This window comes from Oncorhynchus nerka, linkage group LG9b (assembly GCF_034236695.1).
Source record: "Oncorhynchus nerka isolate Pitt River linkage group LG9b, Oner_Uvic_2.0, whole genome shotgun sequence".
Classification (NCBI taxonomy): domain Eukaryota; kingdom Metazoa; phylum Chordata; class Actinopteri; order Salmoniformes; family Salmonidae; genus Oncorhynchus; species Oncorhynchus nerka.
The window spans coordinates 29,640,997-29,668,463 of record NC_088424.1 but is presented as its reverse complement, the minus strand read 5'-3'; the positions used below and the strand labels follow the sequence as shown (position 1 = coordinate 29,668,463).

The following is a 27,467-nucleotide window of genomic DNA, read 5'->3' as shown; positions in this document are numbered from 1 at the left end:
CACCATTGCACATGCCGGCACATACACACACACACACACATCTACTGTTTGGTTGCTGTTGTATTTTTGCTGTTGCCAGTGTCTTCTGTCTGTGTTGTCCATTTTGTCTTACATAGTTTTTTATCACCCGTCCCCATAGGAAGCCTTTTGCCAGGCCATCATTGTAAAGAAGAATTTGTTCTTAATTGACTTGCCTGGTTAAATAAAATAAAACAAATACATACAAAAAGTTGCTTTGAGTTATGGGGAGAAAGAAATATGGATTACTAGTGTTGTAGAACTTTTACTGTTTGCTTACTTAGACTCGGACCAAGCTCCAATTAGCAATAGCCAAATAACCACTGGGTATGAATGAGACCAAACATTAAAATAATTTAAAAATTAATTTATTATTTCAGATTTTCTTGCCTTTGTTTTTACAAAGATGTTAAATAACTTAAATACATTCTTACCAGTCATTCGTGATCTGTTTATACCGACAAGCAATACACATGAGGTAGAGGAAAATAATTTACGTTCCCATAAGACATGAATAAGTGAACATGGACAAAGCTTTGTTGGTATAGTATTATCACAAAGGGTAATACATTTGTTTTGTTATTAGCAAGCACAGCACAAATCCTAACAAAAATGTACACGGTGATTGTGACCCTCTAAATATCATTTGTTGTGATCCTTTGCAAGAACATCAGAGTATACCAAAAGTTGAATGAGTTCGCTCCAATACTACTTTGTGTTTGGTCCGTGTGTTTATCTGCACAGATGGCTATGTTACTGGGTACAGACAGAACCCATATACCCCTCACCAATCCCTCAAACAAATGGGTCATGCTACACACCGGGATGCTACAAAAATACTTGTGTAGTATTGTGCAATGTCAATTACATAAAACAGCTGATCATGATCCATTTAATAGCCTTTAGAGTTGCCTTTCGATGTGTTGTACTGTATATAAAACAGTTGAAAAAGGGAAGAGAATTGTTGATTTTCTAAATTTGTTAGGATTTGTTTTGTGCTTAGGAACGGCAAATGTTAGCGTTATCTTTAAGAACAATTATGCTGACTTTACAGTATTCACTGTCTCTTGAAGCCTCCACCGCAAAGAAGCCAAAACCCCATACAAGCCTCAAGAAAATAAACTGAGTAAAAAATACAAGTATATAAAATCAGTTTTGACTTAATGTTATTTACATTGAACACATGCTCATAATATAGTTTAAAATAATTTATCTTTCTTTTATTTTCATTTTTCCTATAAAATATATTTTTTATACATGATCCTCTGACAACTACACAGTGCAGAGCTATGAGTTCAAAAATAGAATATGAAGGACTAAGACAATGACATTGAAGAACAACCATTGTATCATGCCGTCCTTTGTCTTGAAAAACGTAGAATATAAAACATACAAAATACATGCAATGTGCATACTGTATTCCTCTCTCCATGACTCAAATGTTGACCATTTGTATCCATTCAATAAATGACCACTGTAGAGAACCACAGTCTTGGGCAGGGGAGTGTGGAAGCTGTGGGAAGCAGGCATTTATGCTCAGGCTTTCAGCAGAGCCATTATGGTTTCCATGTAGCGTGCAAAGTTCTATGTATATGTTTTTGACCATTCATTATTTGGCATGTCTCCTCATTTTCAAAATGTTTGGAATTCAGCTCTAGAGGCTGAACCAACCAACCTTCGTTAGGCTAGACTCCCTTCTGAGAGCATGCTGCTTTTTCTGGATAAATCATGGTGGGTCAAATCAGATCCTGTGAGCGTCACTGATTTAATCCTGTGAGCGTCACTGATTTAAAACTATGGGCGAACTGTAGTCTATCTATCATAGTCGGTGGTCCAAGCTATTTTCGAGGGTATTGGCATGCTATTTACTAATGTTGGTACTCGTTTGGCACTTGTTTTTCACTTACTGATGATCACTTACAATCAAAAGTTTACAGCAGCAATGTATTCCATATTCATGGTTTAGCCTTATATATTTTACCACTTGCCTTCCCAGCATCAGATGTCTTGGTCCTAACCTCCTTATTGCTACCAACTTCCTCTTTAATTGTGTGTGAGATTGTACCATGTGCTTCATTCTTGCCTCTATACCACAGGAGAATAAACCACTGCTTTTTACAATAAACAAAAACATCTGCACTGTATATATTCATAAATACAAGGTCTTTAAATACTTTAAAGGGAAATTATAAAGGGCTTCTGGGGCTTCAGTGCTATCTTACAATGTTGGGTTCCTCACTCAGTAGTTCATTCTCACCCACTTAAAACAAGGCAAAGACGGTATACCTAAAGGGAATCTAAAGATGACTTTGCATCTGACGAGTTATTGTAGCTGTTTACAGGGTTGGCTCTGCCTTTGCCACCAGTCATTTTAAATTTCAAACATCCAATATTAAATGTTAGTCATACAAATCTTACTGTACAACATAATGGTAACCTGCCTTAAAGAAAATTACTGTCAAAACAACACAAAAGGAGATTGTACCTTTGCAGTCATGGAGTTCTGTTAGCTATGCCCCAAACAATGGATAGAAAATGCATAGGCTACAGCTAGAGCATACATTTGCTTTGTTGTCGCAAACACATTTTGTCACCATAATACACCTTAAGCTTCAGCAGGACTATCTGTAAAAGACTGCATTTGCCTCAGGGTGTTAATTTTGAAGCCATTTTGCAGACATGTCAAGATGGATTTTAGTTTCCATAGCATCATACTGTTCATTTTCAACCTCAACCATTTATCCTTGTCAATCAAATGGTGCACTCTAGAGAGAGGAAGGAAGGATATGAGAGTGTATGTATATAAATAGGGGTTACATTTCTCCTGTACCCATAGTTTGCTGTTTTCTTTACTTTATAGTAGTATTACTAGCAAGATTGGCTTTTCCTTTTTAAACAGAGTGCTAACTAAGTACCAAGAAGCAAGGTGACATAGTTGGGTTGCTATTACTCCGAGCATTAGTCAGCTGATTGGAAGATGCATTTTCTACTGGTCAAGTGGTCGGTCTCCTGTTTTCATGGTGACAGTAATAGACACTAGACTCAGAAAAGCAAGGCCATTCTCTCATTGAACTTTCGATTACATGCAGATTTTCAGTTTTTCTTTTTACTCTCTCTAAATAAGTATAGTGGTTTCAGTTATTCCCTGAACATTATTTGAGTTCGCCCAAAAGTAGCCTAAAATTACTGGCAAAAAAAAGACATTTCTGTACTCAGAAATGTATTCACCAACAATTTCACTCTAGCGAAAAAGAATCAAAGACAAATGAGCGTGTTTCCTCTCCTCGGGAAGGAGTAGTCCCAAAGGGTCCATAAATGATCCACAGAGAGACACAAAGGACACAAATGTGCTGCTTTCCAAAGGGCCTTGTCAAAAGAAATTATAAAGCAAAAGAGAGCGAGAATACACAAACAACAATACATTTGTGTAGTTAGTGGTTTGTTTAAACATATTCAGAGAAGTGGCAAGTGTATATAATATCATTATAATACAATTTAATTTATTTACATACATATGCATACACACATTGGTGTGCGAGTGTAAATATGTGTGCGTATAATATATCTTACACCCTGTGTTCTTAACAGTTTCAGAATATGGTTGCCATGATTGCCATATGAGTTGTCATTTGACTCCGCTGCACCCTCACTCGCCGCCAACACACACATTTCTACATTGGGCAAGGCCCAAAAGCCAGTCTTTTACCATTACAGTCATTCTATTGGATCCTCATTAACAGCATGCTAGCCGGAGACAGCTGCCAAGTGCTGCGTTTTCTCACTGACACATCTGACTGGATGTTGAATAGGCGAGGTAGCCTTTATCCAAGGCTCTAACTCTGCAACCACAAAGCATGAGACACGTGTTGACCCGGTTGTCAGACAAGGCCAATCTCCTGCTGCAACCCCAACCCCCATTGGCTGGGGCCACAGGGCATTAGAACCAAACCCACACGACAGAAAATCCCTCAAAGTGCTTATAAAGGTCCTCCAACTCCATTGTCTTGCTCTCTCCTCTAAGACTGGGCTACCCTTTACAGGTGTAGACCTCCTCTCTCTGCGTGCACTGCTTGCATTCGACGTAGCAGCACCAGCGCACCTGACACTGGCATGGCCGGGTCACCACGCGGCTCTGGGTATTGTGGCCCCTGCCGCAGCAGATGGCGTCGCAGTTCTTGTCCTTGTAGCACTTCCTGGCCGAGGTGCCTGGCGAGTACTTGCTGGGCCGGCAGAAACTGGGCGAGTCCTCGATGTGGAGCAGGTCCATGGTGCGTGGGATTGGGTCATTGCTGGGGCCTGGTAAGGGCTGCTGCTGGGGCCGGGCCTGGGAGATTTCCCCCTCCCCCGTGGCCTCGTTGGTGGAGCTGCCCACCTTCAGAGAGGCCTCGTAGCGCTGTTTCAGCTGCTTGCCGATCTCATGGAAGGGCGAGAGCTGCCTCCAGCATGTCTGGACGGTGCAGGAGCCTGAGACGCCATGGCATTTGCAGGTAGTCTCTACCCCGGCTTTGATCACCTGGTGGTGGGAGAGGAGAGGAACATACAGACAGTCAGCCACCACAGGGGATCAAAGGGACAGCCTGAGAACAACATAAAATCAACTTTGACCGACTTTATACTTTGTATAGTAAGCAATGTTTCAAAGAAGAAGAAAACTACCGAGACACTCCCCTGTAATTTCTACAGCACAATGGGTCTATGTAATACGTTCTAATATCATAATTAATAACCTCCAATATGAAGACTTTACTCATATCATACACGGGACATCAATGTATTAAAATGTGATGAGCACCGAGGCCATAATGATATTTTCTGCTGATACTCCCACCACAGAGTTAGATTATCTAGAGGCTCTACTTATTGGTGATAAACTGTCATTAACATAATAACAATTTACATGACAACATTGTCACACTGACGTCACTTCCCGACCAAATACCAAAACATGTGGTACACTATAAGCAATCATTTAAAAGATAATCTTTGTGGGTGGGATTGACGATACATTCTGTTATGATAATATCGGGTAATCGAGTTTGCTTAAAGTCATCATGGTTATTACTAGTAGTAAGTAGAGGACATAGCTGAGGCACTTTCTCTGAAGAAAAGATCCCTTGGATTCCACAGCCATGGGAAAGAAGGAGACAGGATACCCAGAACCTGGCCCCTATTCTTGGGAGACAGGTCCATCTCTTCCACCAGGCCAACTCCATAATACTGCAGTTAGGCCAGCACGTGGAAAGCTAAACAAATCTATTTTACGTCAAATATGTTGAGGCCCGAAGATTTCTCAAAATGCATATAATGGGATCTATTCAACAGATGGCATGGAATATGGACTCAGTTCAACTTGACAGACCACTTCTGACCGTTAATGTTCGACAAAGTAACATTTTCAGGAGTGAAAGGGTTGTTGCTTGGTCAAATACAGCACAACAGTAAATAGTACACGTTGCGACATAGCTTGAACTCTCTGTAGCAGGCAATGGTTCATTTGTGTACAGCTCAGTCAGCATCAACTGACCACAACATAAAAAAGTTGTGTGAAAATCCATAACGCATATTCTCCAAAGGAGGCTTGGACTAGACAGACAGTTTCTCTCCGGTTCTGTTCTCACACACTGGGAAACAGCTTGGGGGATAAGAAAGACGTGGTGCATATTCGCCACACTTGCAGTTCAGTTCAGGAACATTTGAGATGTCAGCTTTAAACTGTTCTAGGGATGCATAGCCTAGCACATTCCAAGGTTTGTGCTTCATATGGGACGTGGTACACCTCACTACATGTGCAAATAAGAAAAAACCTGAACGAAAACAGCGTTGTAAATCTTTTATCACAAATCAAATATCCTGAGAGAATGGATTTGGAGAGCCAAGTTGAAGAGGAAGAGCACACCATGGGTCTTTGGGGAGAGCTTTCTATCTGCTAACAATTGGGGAAGTGTGCTTCTGCTATAATTTAAATTCATACTAAAATGAAAATGGCCACAATATGAGAAAATCTGAGTAAAGCTAGCGGATGCCAGGACCTTGACTTTGCTTTGGCTTGACAATTTAAGACCATTCTCTCTTCGTTTTGATTTTACTATTAAAAATCACATCCAAGCTGAAAAACCAAACCCTAGTTCCCTCACCACAAACAATTGTCTACTCCCGCCAAGGCACAAACGAAGGCTATTATCTCTCTATTTTGAGAAGGAGAACCAAAGGTTGATAAATGAGAGTTATCTTATTTGACTGAATTTAGCAGTCAATTTAAGTGATTTAGGCTGGCCTTTTATCTTCCTATTAAGTGGGTGCTTTAGAATCTATAGTATGTGTTTAATAACCACAGCATGTGGGTAAATGTTTCTCTGTTGACCACTGGAATGTAGTTATAAAAACTCTGCCATTGTTATTCCTCTTGTGGTCACATTAAATTCCTATCTGGTAATTTTCACTGGTTCTGGTAATTTTGCTGTGTCTTTTTGACTGATGTCAACTTAGAGAACAATAATTTAACAACCCAACATTATATATGTAAAGATGTGTATGTAGGAGAATATATTCACCCTAGAATATGCCCATAGAACTCAACTATCTCAAGAGAGGGCAATGCATTCAGTAGCTCTACAAGGCCTAGATATATCAAACTCCACTATCAATCAATCAATAACTAAATCACTCAATCAACCAGTCAATCAGTCAATCAACCATCAACTATTCATGTAGTCCTTTTTACAGCAACAGTGGTGACGAGTTGTGAGTTGTGGTCCCATCACACGAATCAACAATATCAAATGCACTGCATCATCCAACACGGCTCCACTCTACACTCACCTTCATGCCCACATTAGTGTTGTGCATGTCCACGCGGGCACGCAGGTCCTTGTTGGAGCGTTTGCCCAGGAAGTCCTTGACAAACTTGTTGCTGTACTTCAGGTTGTCTCCACAGCCGCCCCACTGCCAGGCCTTGCGGTTCTCCAGGTCTGGTGCTTCATCACAGGTGCAACGCTCCATCCGCCCGGCGCTACACGCCTTGGCCATGGCGTGAGTCAAGCCTGCTGAGGAGACGGCATACAGGAAGGCTGTCTCCTTAAAACCTGGAGAGAGATATGGAGCAAGGGGAAGAATCAGATATCAGTTATAAGCTACCAGCGTCCTACTGGACGCTCAAAATAAGCCATTGAATGTTGACATCACATTAAAAACAACCTACAACACTCTACTGTACTATCTACTATGGCCATTCAATGTTATACCATTCAATGATGGCAGCATAAATTGCAAAAATGTCTCTCCCCCTCCACCCATGAACATGAGTTATCTGCATGCTGAAAAAGTTTAACTCAGAACATATTACATGTATACTGATATATGAAGTTGAGAAGCTTTTCTTTCCCTACCTCTCTTTAAAATGTTGGCTCTGTAGCGGCCCTCTAAAGAGCAGTTCCACCTCTCGAAGCGGAACTGGTACTGGCACTCCAGGGCGCTCATGCTGATGGCCTCCATGAGGGTCTCGGCCACACCCGGGTCTCGTCGACACATCCGCCTCTGCTTTTTCTCCAGTTTGAGCCGGTCGCACAGCTTGTAGTGGGCCCTGCCCACGTTCTCCTCGGGTTGGGAGCTCAGCGGTAGGATGGACAGGGGTTCATTACCTGTCAGTCTGGGGAGACAGCGAGAGATACCCGTTAGATACTGTCAGATGCTTCTGCTGTGCTCCTGCTGGCAACGCTTTGACCCAAGAGCCTTGGGTCAAAGAGAGGGAAATGTCGTACTGTAACACACCATTAGGAGGGATCGGAGAATGAAAAATCAACTACGGAACACTCAGTCAGTACTGTGGACTGGAAATGTCAAGAAAATAGTATGCTAAGTCCCAGATATAGAAGGCTGACCTTTATGGTCTAAGTCAGAGCTGGTTAATGTTCGAGGGATTTCTGCTGCCATTTTTTGAAGGTTGCATTTGAGTACAATGGTTAATGTTCTGGGGAATGCAATGTTTTCTGGAGATTGAGATCAGCATTCACCATGTCTGTGTATATAGCACATTCTCAGCAGCTAAAGAACGTTTTGTGCTGATTTCTCTCTTTCAGGGTAGCTACCAATAAGGTCGCTAGTCATAACATCGCTGGCTAGCTAGCTAGATTGATACAGAGTGGTTAAAGGACATGATATGACAGATTTAAAACAATGGTCCCACACAGTCAATTTGACCGTCACACCACAGGCATGCTAAACAGTAGCCAACCAATGGAGACCTATCATATCCCAGAGACGAATGACTGTCACTCACGGCAACCAGCGGTGTATAGATTTAAACATGATCACACAGCAGGCTTTACAGCCTCATTATAGAATCCTCATACAAACTTCCAGTGTTCATGACCCTAAAGCTGCAATTCATTTGAAATATAATGAGGCTAAGCTTAGTTTCTAAACACGGTATAGGAGAACATGTGGTAGAGTTGCACTCCTTTCGTCAGTTTATTTAAAGGAAGCGTATATAAAACACACAAGCTAGCCCGGGGTCTGCCGCATAGCTGGCAAAATCCTCCCCGACTGACCAGCGTTCTGAGGTTGTGACGGATAGACAAAGCAGAGCATTACTTTCACACAGAGACGCAGGGGACATGACTGTCAGTCTGTGACCATGTTGGTCACACCATCTGACAGAATTGGCAGGGTAGATGTTCATTATGTGCCATTTCAGGGCCACTTTTACACCGTTAAAGTGAAAGAGAAACAGAAATGGATTTACAGAAGAATTCACAAACAGACTCCTACAACGGACCCCGGCACATAATATGCCATTACTGAAAGAGTTGAATGCCTTTACAATGTCAGTGTTTCCCTGCTAATATTGACACCTGCTATATTTGACAACAATCTGGGGTTGTCCTGACAACAGCCATCAACAAGGGATAAACATATTAGATTTACTCTGGAGGTGACAAGGAGAGGTTGTTTTTCTTCTTGTCTCCTCAACATAACTTCAGTGCTCTGCTCAGTGCCATACGGTGACCTGTCTCTGGCCTCTGCCATCAAAATGTTGGCATTTAGCAATGGGCCTTGAGTGAACTTCTCTTCCATCAATCTCAATAAAACAGCAGAGGTTTATTTTATCTAATGGGTTTAGCATGTCACCAGACAGAAAGCTGAGGACAGGATCCTATTTTAGTTACCTTGTCATGTTCAAGTGAATCTGGTGTGTCAAATTTGGATGACACAGTTCTGATCTCATTCACAAAACAATGAACTAATTGCACCATGCACAATGAGAGTTCCATGCAGACATCACCAGTCACATGGGCAGAACAGGAGGCAATAGCAAGTCTAATGAGTAACTATGACAAATGAACCGTACAGTAACTCTTCAGTGAGGAAAGATTCCATCCTGGTCTATAAGAGTAGGACACAAGCTAATGAGAGAGAGAGTGAGCAATACATAGCCAGCCAGCCAGCCAGTCAGCCACTATTAGCATTTAGCTAGCGTGTTCCTGATGCCAATGAACCAGAAACCTATTCAATTCAATTTCCAGCCCATGAGTCATTTGGGTACAACTATTAACCAAAGTCACGGCCATAGAGATTCCTTCCAGATGTCCCAGGCATAGACCATGTTGCAGCGAATGTGAACACTGATTGATTCACAGTCTGTATCTCTTAGAGTTACTGGGTACTTCTGTCATCTGTGTACATCTCTGTGTACTCCTTCAGTCAATTGTGCTACATGTTCACTTTATGACCTCATTTGACTTCTGTCATTCAGAGCCAAACGGCCTCAATGAAGTCACAGAGGTCATGTAACACACAGAGAGTGAAATCTTTCAAAAGTGATAATAACTGATTGTGAAGTGTTTCCCCTGGAGTCTAAAACCATGACAAATATGGTCACAGAGTCATACTGCCTACCAATATCCTATTATGTTAAGCCTATGTTAGCTTACGTTATTAGCATGTTATTACACATTTTCTGTGTAATACTATACAGTGCTTTCATAACCTACTATGTACATGGCATGCCCCATATGAAGAACATGATCTCAACAGTCCAGTGGGGTAAAGGGCAGGTTTTGCGATTTGTGTATTCAGATCAGGTCAAATGGTTCCTATCTCTTTTTTTTTTCAAAACATGTTTGCCTTTCCTAACTTGTCTGACAACTATGACTTTTTCTAATGGAAACCTTACAAGCTGTGTCTTGACAGAAATTGTTCTCCTTTAGGGAGTAAAAGAGCTTAAGTGCATAGTCGGATAGTCTGGCCTGACTGTGCCTCATTATGTACCGTACGTGTAGAGATACAAATGCTATCTTTATTCATCTTAATTGTTATTCATGTTGATACTATGTGTATCCACTAATGTACGTCTACAACACAGTGAGGAGAAAATAAATAACTTATCAACTCCTGTTGATAAATGTGTACATTGACAACATTTCCACAACACTTCTGCAGTGGGCTGAGGCTCAATATTTGAATGATGGCAACATCATTTAGAGTACCTGCTTAATTCATTTCTACATGCCATCAGGAGAGCCAAGAGACTGGAAACTCCAGCCATCACTCAACAAGCCCTATGATACACAGTTGACGTCGAAAGTTTACATACACTCATTAAAACTTGTTTTTCAACCACTCCACAAATGTCTTGTTAACAAACTATAGTTTTGGAAAATCGGTTAGGACATCTACTATGTGCATGACACAAGTACATTTTCCAACAATTGTTTACAGACAAATTATTTCACTTATAATTCACTGTATCACAATGCCAGGGGGTCAGAAGTTTTCATATACTAAGTTGACTGTGCCTTTAAACAGCTTGGACAATTCCAGAAAAGGATGTCATGGCTTTAGAAGCCTCTGATAGGCTAATTGACATTATTTGAGTCAATTTGAGGTGTACCTGTGGATGTATTTCAAGGCCTACCTTCAAAATTAGTGCCTCTTTGCTTAAAATCATGGGAAAAAAATAAAAATAAATTGTAGACCTCCACAAGTCTGGTACATCTTTGGGAGCGATTTCCAAACACCTTAAGGTACCGTGTTCATCAGTACAAACAATCGTACGCAAGTATAAACACCATGGGACCACGCAGCCGTCATACTGCTCAAGAAGGAGACGCATTCTGTCTCCTAGAGATGAACATACTTTGGTGCGAAAAGTGCAAATCAATTCTAGAACAACAGCAAAGGATTTTGTGAAGATGCTGGAGGAAACAGGTACAAAAGTATCTATATCCACAGTAAAACGAGTCCTATATCGACATAACCTGAAAGCCACTCAGCAAGGAAGAAGCCACTGCTCCAAAACTGCCATAAAAAAGACAGACTACGGTTTGCAACTACACATGGGGACAAAGATCGTATTTTTGGAGAAATGTCCTCTGGTCTGGTGAAACAAAAGTAGAACTGCTTGGCCATAATGACCATCGTTATGTTTGGAGGAAAAAGGGGATGGCTTGCAAGCCGAAGAACACCATCCCAACCACGAAGCACAGGGGTGGCAGCATCATGTTGTGGGGGTGCTTTACTGGTGCACTTCACAAAATAGATGGCATTATGAGGCAGGAAAATTATGTTGACGCAACATCTCCAGAAATCAGTCAGGAAGTTAAGGCTTGGTCGCAAATGGGTCTTCCAAATGGACAATGACCCCAAGCATACTTCCAAAGTTGTGGCAAAATGTCTTAAGGACAACAAAGTCAAGGTATTGGAATGGCCATCACAAAGGCCTGACCTTAATCCTATAGAAATATATGGGCAGAACTGAAAAAGTGTGTGTGAGAAAGGAGGCCTACAAACCTGACTCAGTTACACCAGCTCTGTCAGGAGGAATGGGCCAAAATTCACCCAACTTATTGTGGAAAGCTTGTGGAAGGCTACCCAAAACATTTGACCCAAGTTAAACAATTTAAATGTGTGCTACCAAATATTAATTGCGTGTATGTAATCTTCTCATCCACTGGGAATGTGATGAAAGAAATATAAGCTGAAATAAATCATTCTCTCTGCTATTATTGTGACATTTCACATTCTTAAAATAAAGTGGTGATCCTAACTGACCTAAGACAGGGAATTTTTACTAGGATTAAATGTCAGGAATTGTGAAAAACTGAGTTTAAATGTATTTAGCTAAGGTGTATGTAAACTTCCCACTTCAACGGTATGCCTGAAACGTAATAATATACCAACTTTACTGAACTTAGATATCTCTGAAGGAATGAAATAAGCGATGTTGCCCAGGAGATACAAAGTGGAACCGATTATTCATGAACTTGACAGTCTCAGTAAATGAAGTACCTGTTTTTAGAGAAGAAAAAGAAAGAACAATTCCTAGAGATTTGACAGATGTAAGCATCACGCTCCTAAAGTCTGTAAGAACAAAAGAAACGTATAGCCTTTGTAATGTACCGTACACAGCAATTCAATTATGTTAGGCACAATGGTTGCTCATGGCATAACTCCAGACCGTTTGCTACCGGTTGTGCTAAACTATACATGGGTGTGCCATTAGTACTAATAACAGCAGTGGTGAAACTCCAGTCTTCATTTTCTCAATCCTATCACCATGACATGTTACATTCCTTAGTGGACACGACACACATCAGGAGCCTCAACCACTACTGTAACTATCACAGTCTCCTCAGTGTTAACTCTCCATAGAGCACAGATTCCTGGCTGGCTGCCTGCGTGGCCCTGCGGCTATCCAAGACAAGAGTCAAATAAAATGTAATTCCTCAAAAGTGTCTGTGTGCTGTGACGTCTGTCTATCCGTCCGTCAGTCTGTCCATATGTCTGCTTGCCTGTGTGTCTATCTGAGACACAAAGAAATTCTGAAGCTGGAGGGAGGCAAGAGACAACACTGATTCTTTGGGCTACTGCTTTGCCTGCCTAGCTGTGACTGACTTCCACACGAAGGCATGTTTTTATCCAGTTACCAAGAAGGCTGGGGGGCAAAGTGCGGATAGGAGGAGAGATTTGAGAAAATGGAGAAACACGTCAGGTCTTGCGAGAAGAAGCTACTGTGGCTCCTCTTGTCCATGTTTCCGCTATGTGTCAGACCAGTGTACATTCAAATGCTAACACAGATGTGCTCTAATTCCAGTTCCATTTCTGATATCTACAGGAGGAGTTGAGAGGAGGCTATCGGATTAGGTTTTAAAACACTGATTACTTCGTAGAGCTATCCTCAACATGCACTATGGTGGTCATGTTACTTTGAAATGTGCTGCTGCGTGTTGCCTAACAAGCACATTCGAAGAGGTGTTAGACAAAGAAGGAGAACCAAAAACCGTACAGGAAAACTAGCTAAAGATCAGTTTAAAGATCACTTTACCTCCATAATGTGACCTATAGGAAACCCAATGCAACACACTCACTCAGACGATGCTGAGTTTTGCAGAGCCCAGTGTCACACACTGCAGCGTGAACTCATTTAACTCACTTAGAACAAAGGATGGAGTCGAAAAGGAGAGTACATACAGTAGCACTCCAGAAACTGATCGTGCAAGATCTTTGGTCTGAAAGTCATTTTTCTGTTTCTGGGAACACAGGAGTTCACAGGTTCTGAAAAGGAATAATGTAAAGCACTGCCCAACAACAATATCTCAATATCTATGATCCTTAAACATAACAAACAAACAAAACTACAGGGTGTACATGGTAAGAGGGTGAGGTATATTTGAACAAGGAGGTATAGTTTGCAGTGTAGTGAGCTACTGCTGCTAGGTCTAGGTCTTACACATTAGAATGTAAGAGCATGTAGACCTGTGTTTTTCTATCATGAACTGTTTTCAGAGGCTGTTTCTGTTTGAGGTGTTGGCCCAGCAACACACATGGAACATAACACCAACAGAAAAATAATAAAGTTCACTATTATCCTACGTGAGGTAGGATTCTTACTGCTGTTTGCTCAGCTTTGCTTTTTCCTAACACTCACTCATTCACTCACTCATACACTCCTCACTCACACACAGACATCGTCGACCGAGGCTTCAAACAAGGCTAATCTCACTAGTTACCTTGCCTTCTTCCTCCCTGCCTGTGCCTTTAACGGTGGAGTTTGTTTAGGCCTTTCTCTCCACCTGTCAACACTCCCCATTGCCCGTGACATTTACTTTATATACATTTTCCAATGCACAGGATGGCTGAGTGAAAACGACTCATTACGCTGTGTGTGTGTGTGTGTGTGTGTGTGTGTGTGTGTGTGTGTGTGTGTGTGTGTGTGTGTGTGTGTGTGTGTGTGTGTGTGTGTGTGTGTGTGTGTGTGTGTGTGTGTGTGTGTGTGTTTATGTGTAGCCACACAGCCCTGGATCCCTGGAGGAAATAATTTATTCAGACGTCATCACCCTTCTGGCTTCGTGTCAGAGCACCTACCAGGACCTGGACTGCTGCTGCACTGGTTGATAATATGTCTGTTAATGTCACTCTTCATCTGGGGTTTATGAAGCGTTTATGAAAAGTTATTAAGGGTTACATGTGAAGGAGTAGTACAAGAACATTTAACATAATCAAATATTGGCAGCTTGATAATAACCTTGATATCACATAACCTTTGGTATAATATTGATCATGCTAATGAGTACGTGATGAGTATGCAATGACTCGTTCATTACAAACATATGCAAACATGCCGAGATGCTGGCGGGTCATTCACACTTCATAACATCAGTATGTCAGAAAGGCAGTTCAGTACACAATCTGCAGTCACAGGGACTAACTAAAACACATGTTGTGACACAGAGAGCTGCAGTGCAACTAACTGATTGCTCTATAACAAATTTGCTCTTGCTGTTGTGAACTACTTAATGACTAAGTGATGAACGTAAGACAAAAACCATAACTGTTGATTTTTAGACCTCCAGATTGTTCATTAACAGTGTCAAGCTACGTTGGCTTTGATTGACATCTAGTGATGCTGAGTGAGAAAAACAATAACTGACCCCCCTACTCCAATCAGATCCATGCTTTTCCAGACTGCAATCCATTGGGAGTTTTGAGAGTTCCAATGGGCATTTGGTACATTACATATTACACTTGGCTGTAATATGAAAATACAGTATTACAATCCCCATTGTCTTTCAGCAATGACTATTCTGGTTGCACACACTGGCGGACTTACCATTAGACAGAAGAGGCCTCAGGCCTCACATCATTAAGGGGCCTTGTTAGCTGGGCATAATAAAACAATATATATTTGAATTTGTATTAATCATTTCTCTGCTTGCTCCATACTCGGATCGAGGAATAATAAATAAATAAATAAATAATCCCCATCAAAATCCGAATGTTTTGTACCAAAGCTGACATGTCAGACAATAGAATAAACACGTGTGGGAGTTAGTTTTATGAGGAGCACAATAGTACAAATAACTGGGGCATATACTGTATGTCAAATAAAGCATACCCAGCCAACTTGACACAACTGTGGAAGCATTGGAGTCAACATGGGCCAGCATTCCTGTGGAACGCTTTCAACACCTTGTAGAGTCCACGCCCCCAACGAATTGAGGCTGTTATGCGGGGGGGCAACTTAATATTAGGAAGGTGTTATTAATGTATGGTATCGTCAGTGTGTATCAAACAGAGGCTACTGAAGGTTAGACAAATGTGCAGCTAGTGTGTACCCTTTCACCATCTCCATCCCACTTGACCAACAGGTGTGGGTGTGCATGTGTGTGTGCATATACTTGCATGTCTGCATTTGTGTGTGTTTGTGTGCGTCACGCACCTGCGCATGCATGTGCGCAGCATTTGTTTGCCTGTGTGTGTGTGTTTCTACGTAAAGTCAACACCTTTAATAGTCAAGAGTCAACCCTGGCTGAACCCTCCTGAACAGAAAAGCAAGAAACTACAGTTTCTCATTCAGTCTCAACTTGCTGGTTTTGTGGTCTGGTGTCTCTAAGGTCAACTCCCTCTCCCCTCTCTCCCTCCCTGTCTCTCCTCTCTCCCTCCCTGTCTCCCCTCTCTCCCTCCCTGTCTTCCCTCTCTCCCTCCCTGTCTTCCCACTCTCCCTCCCAGTCTTCCCTCTCTCCCTGTCTCTCCTCTCTCCCTCCCTGTCTCCCCTCTCTCCCTCCCTGTCTCCCCTCTCTCCCTCCCTGTCTCTCCTCTCTCCCTCCCTGTCTCTCCTCTCTCCCTCCCTGTCTTCCCTCTCCCCCCTTCTTCCCTCTCTCCCTGTCTCCCTCTCTCCATCCCTGTCTTCAATCTCTCTCTCCCTGTCTCCCCCTCTCTCCATCCCTGTCTTCAATCTCTCCCTCCCTGTCTTCCCTCTCTCCATCCCTGTCTTCAATCTCTCCCTGTCTCCCCTCTGTCCTTCCCTATCTTCTCTCTCTCCCTGTCTCCCCTCTGTCCTTCCCTGTCTTCTCTCTCTCCCTGTCTCCCCTCTGTCCTTCCCTGTCTTCTCTCTCTCCCTGTCTCCCCTCTGTCCTTCCCTGTATCCCCTCTCCCTCACTACCCCCTACCCCCACTACCCTCCTTTCTCCCTCTCCTCTTCCCCCCTTTCCCACTGCTTCTCTCTCTCTGCTTTCCCTCTCCTATCCTTCCATCCCCCTCTCACGGGTCTGCTCTCCCCGTTCCTCTCGCCCTCCTCACCCCTACCTACCCCCAAAGGCCAATTTACTCTAAACGAATGCCAATCCCTCCAGCTGCTGGCTCAAAACAAAGCCTGTTCCCAGAGAAAACAAACCACCCAGCTGTCTTACGAAAGGTAACCCAAAACAATGGCATCCAACCAGACACAGACAGACAGACAGACAGACAGACAGACAGACAGACAGACAGACAGACAGACAGACAGACAGACAGACAGACAGACAGACAGACAGACAGACAGACAGACAGACAGACAGACAGACAGACAGACAGACAGACAGACAGACAGACAGACAGACAGACAGACAGACAGACAGACAGACATGTGAAAAGTGAGCAAGGCAAGCAGACAGAACCAGGTTCCATATTAAAAAAGCAGCCCCGGGTCCATATAATCCTATATCAGCCCTAAGACCTCCAAGACTCTTTGTAGATACAAGCCCTGGGGTAGTTCACCTTATCCCCTGTCTGTTAGGGACAAACTACCATGCTCAACTCAGAAAAGTATAAATGTGATCTAACCCTATGGTGGTAGCCAGGCTATTGTAAAGATAACAGGGGGAATTTTTAAAGAAAATTTGGGCTAGGTGTGACCTCTGGAGGGCACAAGCCATCGTCCCACCTGGTGTCTCATGGGCCAGGCCCTGCCAGAGGTAGTAGGGATGTCAGTGTGTTATTCTCCCTCTGGCCTGGTCTGAATCCAAGGCTGCTGCCTAGGCTATGTACTACTACTGACTGAACAGAAGCTCGAGTGAAAGAGAGAAAAAACAACATTCCGACTGTGGTATCCAAGATATTGAAAATGTTTAGGTCCACATTTGATCTGTACTGGTGTAGATTACCTACGCATGGTTCATAACAACTTTACCAAGTCCACCAATTAACATTACTTTGTAATTGTTGTCATCGTACTTTGCATCATAATGCCCAAATTGAGTCACAGTTCTGATATGTCCCATTTGGGAAGGTGACTAGAGGGACAGAGATGACATCATGCTTGGTCACATCCTGTATAGGTCAGCTGTTGAAGATAGGGGACTTCCCTCCATCCCTCCCTCACCCCCCTATAAGACTTTATAGTGTTAACAGGCTAGGCATCATATCTTCCCCATTCAGGGAATGTTCATTTTTCAAACGATAATGACTTACTAAAATGTAAAGTTATATGGGTCTGTTTTGGCACAGAGAGGTTGTGTTATGTGTCATGTAACTGTACAGTATCAATCTCAGGCCTTAAGAAGCAATAGCCATATGACTCAGTCCTCTCTCAACCAATGGCCGATCTTAGCTTTACCTCCTCAATAACCTTTTACTCTTTCCCCCATATCTGGCATAAATTCCAAATGAAATGGAAACAGTGTCATTAAGTCTGTCAAAAGGAGGACATGCATCTCCATTCTCAACAGGGCATAGCTCTGCTCTGTCCTTCCAGCCCTACTGTACAGCAGTCAGGACACACCCTCTACCAGAGTCATTATCAACTAAACTATAGTCTTTCATCTAGAAAATGAAATACATCAGCAGATTCTTATTTCCCAATCTTTTATTCCAAATGCTACCCTGATCTGAACTATTGGCTCTGTAGCCGTGGAGCGGTCTGTACTGTATGCATACAGTACGGGGTTGGTTGGGGAATGAGACCATGGAGTTTGGTAAGAGGTTTAACTGCAGTGTGAGAACTCAAGGCTCCTAGGGTCAGCGGCTCAGTTGTAGTCACTGTGTGACTGGCACAGATTGGGCGCGCCACAACAGTGTCCACATGACTCCCCTGTTCTAGCAAACGCCATGGCACAGAGCAGCGCAGAGCACCCCTGTACCAGCACACTGACTGACCGGCACACCTAACACGTTCAGCCACGGCACACATTCATACACACCCACCACATTCACACACCATTCACACACCATTCACACACACACGCTCACACGAGAATCAGACCACCACTATTTGGTAAGAAAGAAAGTGAACCCGTGTATTTTAAAAGTGTACTTTTTGATAATACTCTGTACAATAGTTAATTGGTTATGCAGATTTTAGATTTGTAACACACACATTTACTCTTTTACTCTTACTGTACAGTGGGCATTTCACTTCCAAGGGGTATCCAAGCATGTAAAGTCAAACCACTATCAGAAAAACAGTAGCTGTTTTCAACCATGCATTTGCAGCTGAAAGACTGGCTAAGTTTAGTCATTATTAACGGTTATTTACAGTTTCTACTGAGAGATTGCAAGGTTTCCTTTCTTCTCTCTCGATCAGGGAATTCAAATAGAATTACTGGAAATCCAGCAGAAGCTAAATTCAATACTCAAGCTGTAAAGCCAGTAAGGGTGGTAGTGGTACAGTATATTGTTTGCACTGCAGTCCTAAGTAGAAACATGAATGAATGAAGGTGATAAACTACCGTCCTGTAGCTTCACACTGGTTATAACATCAAGGTACTAACTCTTAGTTACAACTGAAGAGATGTCATTTTGGCTCACTTTACATTAAGTACATCCACCTGGATTCAATCTAGTCATAATGAGATTCATATGGTGTTCCATATGGGTAAGAATCAACATACACTGAGAATGTATCACCCAATGAAATATGAATTTACTTCATGATTCTGACTTTGGTTTTTGCTAAACATTCCGAGACCTTAACTCTAGATTCTACATGTAGATTCATTTCTCAAGGTATTTGAATTCCAGCTATGGATCAGAGACAACATGGGGTAACGTGCTGCTTTGTGCTACCTGCCTGTATGGCAAGACTGCATGTAACTGCATACGACCTCCTTGAACCCATTACGACCTGAAAATGAGGTAAGAAGAGTAGAACAGATGACTTTTCAAAGCCAGAATCCAAAGCAAGCATTTGTCAATCTGGCTCATCCTGGCTGGAGACAAGGGCCACACACACGCACGCACGCACACACACACACACACACACACACACACACACACACACACACACACACACACACACACACACACACACACACACACACACACACACACACACACACACACACACACACACACACACACACACACACACACACACACACACACACACACACACAGACACACAGGCGTTCTCCCACAGACTTGGGTAAAAGAGGAAATTGGCCTGTGGTTAAGGACGGAAAACATATGACATGGCAATCCTGCTAATTAACGTCAGATCATCAATCCCAGACCACTAAAAGCATCATGATTCTATATTGGTTTTCCTGTTTTGCAAATTTCCCTTGTCGAGGCTATGTCCCGAGCCCCATCTGTAAAGAACATCATGTGTCTAACTCTATACCTTCTGTTACCAATGAGAATTATTTTCCGTTCCATATCTGCGAACTACCAGCCATGAAGTACACAGCTGACTGGTAAAGGCTGGATAGGAGCAGGAGCCACTCCCTCCTTTTAAAAGACAATATTTCTTAACTGTGGTCGGTCTCGGCATGCTGACGATACCAGAACCTTAAGCCCTTCGGATGTGAGTGGGCCAACACATATTTTAAAGACCTTCCCAAATGCAATAATGCCATGTAATCTTCAACATATACACTAAAACCATATCATTATACTGTACAGAGTGTATCCAGATTATCCACTACCCAGGCCACTGCAGACATCATCAACTAAAACCTTCACAACAAAGGTGTGTGTGAGTACGCAAATCTCCAAATGATTCAACTCAAAAATATAACTATTCTCACTCTAACAGGCAACATTTGGTAGAGGGACCATTTCCATGACAGACTGCCTTAACCTGCTATTCAAGGAGAAATGAAGTGGAATGAATTCTTATATCTACAGAACAATACAGCAAGGCCCTGCTGTGAGTGGGCTGAGTTGAGTGACATTGGACATGCAAGTGGATCCAAGTCAACATTTTGTACTTTACATTTATTTTGACCACAACAAAAAAAAATCCTGAATTTGTACTTAAGCAGTGTCCGGTGCTTTTAGATTTGGCTGTTTTCACATCTCATTTCCAACTCTCCTAAGGTTACACAAAGGGGTTAAAAGGTGCTGAATGAGACCTATCCTGGGCTCCAGAAAGAGGCTGCTCCCCCCTGTGGTGGCTATGGGCATAGTACCCCTTTCACCAGATGCTTCATGGGAGGACATAGACCTAACTCTACACAGTGCAAACTCTTACTCATAAGACAAGCTTGAAACAGTACTGTGCCAAACATACCAGGATGGACAAAAACACAAAGATAACAAAGCTCTCTCTCTCTCGTTCTGTATTCACAAAGGGCATATGGGTGTTTAATCTAAGCCTCCAGCAGGTTTGTGTGGTGTGATCTCACCACTAGCCAGACTCCATGTGATCACAGCTAACCCCAAGCAGCCAGCGCTAAAAGAGAATCCTATCTTCTTGGCTCACGGTAAAGTGATACCCTTTGAGGTGTGGCTGCAGCCACAGGATATCCTCTGAAGTTGGGAAATCCCTCTATCCCAGGCAGGGAACGCTTCCCACTCTGCCTGCGCCCTGCCTGTGAGCTAGCCTAGTGTCAGGGCTAATCAGTGCTTAAGGCTTCTGTAATGAGAAGCCCGCCACCACTGTCTGCCAGCCTAGCCCCACGCCAACGCCAGCCCTGAGCCCACAGTCACCCTTATTGACTGGTAATCACCCTGCATCTTTACACAAACCACTGGTATACCAGCAGCAGCACGCACAGGGGAGCAGGGGGAAGTGTTTACATGGAGACTGGCTGTTGAGCAGCCTATAACCTCTTGTTTCATCTCCATACAACACTGGAAGCACACCAAATGGAGTTTGAACCTGGTCTTCCGCCCACCACAACAGTGTTAGGACGCTAAGCTAAAGCCTAAACATTAACGCTGGAGACAGTGGAGAAGCAGCACAGTGAGTATATTGAAGGCTACAAATGAATCTGCTTTGTTACGTTGTTTTAGGCAGATTGCGACTTCCTCTTAATAATGTGGCTGAAAAAAATGACCTTTGGGAGCTGGAACTGAGGGCAGGGAACATAAGGCTGTCGAAGCAATAAACAACCCTATTAACACTCATTGTGATGCCTTAGTGCAGGGGTTCCCAACCCTTTTTCCTCAGGGCTCCCTTTTTCACATTTAAAAAATGTCACCCAAACACACTAATACAATACCAGTTAAATTTGATTCATTTGAGGAACTTAGAAACATTTTGTTTTGAAGATAATTTCCTGCAATTCTACATATATACAGTAGTTTAACAAGACTCATGACACATTTTAGGTAGGCTATTTCATGATAATAATAATAATAATCATAATCATTTAGGGCTCCCGAGTAGCGTAGCAGTCTAAGGCACTGCATCTCTGTGCTAGAGACAGCACTACAGACCCTGGTTTGATTCCCGGCTGTATCACAACCGCCCGTGATTGGGAGTCCCATAGGGCGGTGGACAATTGGCCCAGCGTCGTCCGGGTTAGGGTTTGGCCAGAGTAGGCCGTCATTGTAAATAAGAATTTGTTCTTAATTGACTTGCCTAGTTAACTAAAGGTTAAATAAATAAAAAAATATATAGATAATCATAATCATCATGGATAAGGAAAATAGTTGACACCAAATGTTATTCCGCTACCAAATATGTTTTATGATGATAATTTATATGAACCCTCAATTTAATTATACATATTATATTTTACAGAAAGTGATTAGATCAATTGATAGTGACAGTCACACATTGTATAAGATCACTTTCCAAGAAAATAATCATTTCTTTGACTCCTCGACTTTAGAAGGTCGTAGCTCAGCTTCTGAATGCCATAGAGACAAATCAAAGATATTCCCATGTGCATCAGAGTCACGTCTTCCTCTGGCATTTTACCGTTTGTTTCTAGCCTAAAGCATTGTGGATTAATGCATCGTTTTATATTGGTATAAACAATTGTGAATTGTAAAAAGAATTATATTTAAAAATACATTTAATCCTCAAATCAAGGAAAGCCCCCCCCCCCTCCACGAAACATTGGCGCCCGCACCCCCTATGTTGGGAACCCCTGCCTTAGTGATTGGTAATTCACCATACGTAGCGTAGCTGTGGGTGTGATTCCTGTATATGCCGCAGCAAGTAAACTAAATAAAAACACATGTCTGTTTGAGTCAGTTAAAGGCTTGCATTGAATGCAGTTTACAAGACCACAAAAGGCCTTTCCATGGGCCAAAAGTAGCATTTAAATGAATGAAGTTAGCTTGTTTAACAGCATTCTGCTGAAACTCCTCAAGGTGAACTCTTCAGCTGGGGTCAACTAAGTGAACAATCTCACTCCCTTCACTTCTCGAAAATACAACCCAACAAAGAATATTCCATCAAGGTGCAGTATTGTCTAAGCATGAGAATGAAACTGCAGCTAACTTCCCCAATGGTAAGCCTAATGATACTGGGCTGTGAGGGAGAAGCAGCACCTGCCACAACAGGCTCAACAGGGGAAAGTAAATGAGTGCTCACATTCTTGTGGTAAAGGATGACAATTTGAGTGGGTGCTTGACCACGCTAGGAATCCCACCCCACCTTCAGAGACGGTGTGTTTACTTTACACTTACCACCACACTCGGGAAATTGGGTATGCAACATCGACCATCTATTTTCAGTAAATCAGTACCCAGGAAGAAGGCTGCTCATCTGCTCATGGCAGATATTTATTTGAACAAGTGTGTGTTAGTATGTATACTCCACTCAAAGTCAGACAGCCCAGGTACAGTATGTGTCTGTCTGTCTGTCTGTGTCTGTCTGTCTGTCTGTCTGTCTGTCTGTCTGTCTGTCTGTCTGTCTGTCTGTCTGTCTGTCTGTCTGTCTGTCTGTCTGTCTGTCTGTCTGTCTGTCTGTCTGTCTGTCTGTCTGTCTGTCTGTCTGTCTGTCTGTCTGTCTGTCTGTCTGTCTGTCTGTCTGTCTGTCTGTCTGTCTGTCTGTCTGTCTGTCTGTCATAGGTAACCAGGCAGGGAGTCTGCAGGGCTAGTCGGCACTGTCTGAATGGAGGAAGGAGGCCAGCGGGCTGATCAGAACAGGCTTTTCTCACTGTAGGAAGTTGGTATTGGTCTCAGTAGGGGGCAGATGTGCTCCCCTCTGAGATGATGCCTGGAGAGGATAAAACACGCTCAGTAAGGGACTTGGGAACAGTGGACTCTTGGGTGTGTGTTGTTGCTGTGTGTGTGTGTGTGTGTGTGTGTGTGTGTGTGTGTGTGTGTGTGTGTGTGTGTGTGTGTGTGTGTGTGTGTGTGTGTGTGTGTGTGTGTGTGTGTGTGTGTGTGTGTGTGTGTGTGTGTGTGTGTGTGTGTGTGTGTGTGTGTGTGTGTGTGTGTGTGTGTGTTTTGCTGTGCAGGCAAGTGGGCATGTGTGTTGCACTAAGTGTCAGTGGTGTCCGGTTTCTGGGTAGTCGGTTTGGCTTTGGGGCAGTATCAGAAACATTTTCTGTGTATCTATGGCACCTATGTCATCTGTTTGTCTCATGTTCTCTGGTTTAAAGGGATAATTCATTCACTGACACTCATCTCATTCATAGTGTCATCACATCCTCACACCAAAGGACCCTTTGCGCTTCAATCGTATTACATGCAACTGGTTAGTTATTGAGGGCCAATGGTTATGTTGTTGGATGGTTACGATCTACCACTATGTCTTTACACCTCAAAAGCTCACTCAAAAGCTCACTTGATACACATGTGACTTTTAGCGATGATGTGGTTTCTATACCACCGGGCTGCTGAACAACTCTCACATGTATCATTTTCAAGACAGCATAACAGTCCAGACTGAACTAGCATAGGTCTAAACTTTACAGTAAGAACACTAAGCAATGACAGTTACCCTAACATTAGGGGTTACTTATGTTTATGATCTGTAATAACATGTCGGATTTATGGTGATAGTGACTTCCTCTATCAACATACTGCACCGGTCAGGGGACATAACCTTTTCAGGAGTGACACATTAGACCTAAACGGACACTCCTATCATATCACACAACCTCTGGCAATGCAAACCATGATCGTGATCCAAAAAGTCATTATTTCCAAACAGCGCTATTCCTTCCTTCCACCCTAGTCCGCTTTGTCCGGTCCTTCCTAATTTATTGGTTTCCTTATATGAGATCTGAGAGAAGGTTAGACCCAACTCAGCAGCCCCTGAGGCATAACAAACCTGTTTACAGCTTCATAATGTCCGACGGGTCCTGGAGGGCCCCTCCCATCCCTGTGTCCCCCCCACTGGTTCACAGCTAAACAATGCCCTTATCGTATATAGGTGGCAGGTAGCCTAGTGGTTAGAGCATTGGGCCAGTAACCGAAATGTCGCTGGTTCGAATACCCAAGCCGACAAGATGAAGAACCTGTTGATGTGCTCTTGAGCAAGGCACTTGACCCTCATTTATTTCAGGGGTGCCGTACTATCGCTGACCCTATAAAATAACACATTTCACTGTACCTATCTTCTGTATATGACAATAAAACATTTTTTTTTTGTTGATACCCCTGGAACTATACTGCTGGTGTTATCACTCACTCTAATCACTCCACAATTGGTTAAATACAGGTTATAAAGCCCAGTTAAATAAAGGTTAAATTAAAATACAATTAAACCAGCCTAAATATTTCAGTGCTGCCAGGAGTTCACATTTGTTAGTGTGAATGACTCAAATCAACTTCATGAGATCTATTGTTTGCAACACAAGGTGGTGGTGATTACTTCTGTCATCAACAATCTATTGTTTGTATATTTTAGACAGAATGTGATTGGAATGATATGGTGTTCATGGTAGAATAAATTATCCCTAAAAATAATATTACGATTCTGACTGAACTCTCATAGTTGCTGTAATCTCATAGTTGCTGTAAGGTTGCAGGTGCCACTGAGAATAGATTAGTGATATATAAACCACCAACTGGGAAGGAACTTTGTGTTATAACATAACCAAGCTACAACATGCCTGCTGTAGGCTACTTGTATCCTTCACACAAGAGATTTGAAGGTGATATTGCATTTCTTTTCTTGCTATCTATAGGTTAATGGTCTTCCAAGGAAGTCTGAATCCTAATTAATGAAATTCATCAGAAAAGACAAAGGCTGCCATGTAGACTCGATATATTGAGGTGGTCATAGCAGGCTACACCTTAAAAACGAAGGCGTTCCCTGGGAATAACGTGTTTAATTGTTCATTAAATTTAAAAAAATATATATATATACTGTCCTTGATATGATAGTATCTCATGAGATTGGGCAACGAACTGTAAATGCTGGATACATTCTTTCAAACTGTTTCTAAACTTAGTGGGAGCGCGAACCATATGCCAGAATTTTCTCTATATCGATGTTTATGCTAGACGGGGTGTTTTCTATGCAAGCTGAACAAACGTTTCAGACACCGGTTAAGTGAGCTGCATTGCTTTATTGTAACCAGCTGTCGCGACTGAAGCCTTCACTCACCTTTCGCCCCATGTCTGTTTTCAGAGCCGATTTCAACAAAATAATCACACTACTCTGCTACTTTTCATTCAAATATGCCTGATAGGCCTATCAATGGCTTAGTGTAGGATACCTGTCAGAAGACTAGTAGCTTTTGGGATCAACTTTCTGTTGAACAACACTTGTCAAAACTAGCCCTATTAGATCCATGTGAATGTGTTAGGCAAATACATGCTGTGTGTCTAAACCTGCCCAGAGACAGCTGATTATGGTTATTTTACTGTAGATAATCCCAACTCCTACTCCCCTTAAAAATATATATGTTACAGCATATTACCCACCCCAAAACCTTCGGTAGATTGCGCTATTACACCGGTCTGTAAACCCACTGCAATGCCGACTAATTAATCTCACATCTACCTGCTCTCACCACCCGCAGTGACAGCCTACTCCGCTACCCAGGTGTCTCTGCACTGACAGTTCTGTGCAACAATGTTGCGGATACTTGAAATAAATCACAATATAGCTACAAGGACACCATGCAGTAAGTAGCCTAACCTATTCATTTGCATCACGTTTGATATTATTAGAGGACACATCAACAGGGATGAATGAGAGTGCCATTCTTATGCCATATTTACAATTGAATGAACCGTATGCTAATATAAGTAAAGCAATTTATCCGCTCTATCAAAGTTGCTCTAAGAGCGCATGATATCTCGTAATAAACTATAATCAATGACAGTGTCATGAACATGTGGATGGATACAGTGCCTACCCGAAATAAGCTGTTGTCGGTCCGGGCAAATTGAAAAGGTACACTATAACTGTGAACGATAACCATCCCAGGAGTAGGTGTCCATCCAGCATTTTGCTGCGGCTCCAGGGCAGATCATTTCGTTTCTCCTGAGTAGCTGTATAAAATCCCTTGTTGTACGTTCGGCACTTCTTATAGAGAGAGGACATTTGCGCTCCTCCCATTAGCGGAGAGCAAATCTGAGTGAGGGAAAGGGAGTGGATGTGTGTGCGTGTGTGTGTGTGTGTGTGTGTGTGTGTGTGTGTGTGTGTGTGTGTGTGTGTGTGTGTGAGAGAGAGCTTGCATTGTGAACCTGTTTGTTACAGATTATAAATATAAATGACTTTCAATATTTTAAGTATCACTGATGTTGTCAAACTGATGTTGTCACACACACTCACAGCCTACCTTGACAGATTGATCCTATAGACCTGTTAAAAGTTTTTGTTATAGGCCAAAAATAATATTATTATGGACTAATTTGTCAAGAACATATATACATCATATACATCAAAACATGTTATATATATATCATTGTAGAATAATAGTGAAGACATCAAAAGTATGAAATAACACATCAAATATATTTCAGATTCTTCAAAGTAGCCACCCTTTGCCTTGACAGCTTTGCACACTCTTGTCATTCTCTCAACCTTCATGAGGTAGTCACCTTGAATGCAT

General features: G+C 42.5%; 1 protein-coding gene across 1 annotated transcript; it reads right to left on the bottom strand.

The window, feature by feature from the left end:
• Positions 1-370: 370 nt before the first annotated feature.
• Positions 371-26,971, bottom strand: wnt9a (wingless-type MMTV integration site family, member 9A). Its single transcript, XM_029642931.2, has 4 exons — positions 26,769-26,971; positions 7,404-7,663; positions 6,838-7,100; positions 371-4,531 (listed from the first exon to the last, which is right to left on the bottom strand). Exons 1-4 carry the CDS (start codon positions 26,969-26,971, stop codon positions 4,046-4,048), a joined length of 1,212 nt encoding a protein of 403 aa, XP_029498791.2. The 3' UTR covers positions 371-4,045.
• Between the last annotated feature and the right edge of the window lie 496 nt (positions 26,972-27,467).

What these genes read in the sequence shown, in the direction of transcription:
- wnt9a (XM_029642931.2), bottom strand. Translation starts at nt 26,971, where the DNA reads ATGGGAGGAGCGCAAATGTCCTCTCTCTATAAGAAGTGCCGAACGTAC. An exon ending in AGCCAACATTTTAAAGAGAG is followed by an intron (nt 7,101 to 7,403) that starts GTAGGGAAAGAA and finishes ATCTCTCTCCAG; the next exon opens with GTTTTAAGGAGACAGCCTTC. An exon ending in ACACTAATGTGGGCATGAAG is followed by an intron (nt 4,532 to 6,837) that starts GTGAGTGTAGAG and finishes TCCCACCACCAG; the next exon opens with GTGATCAAAGCCGGGGTAGA.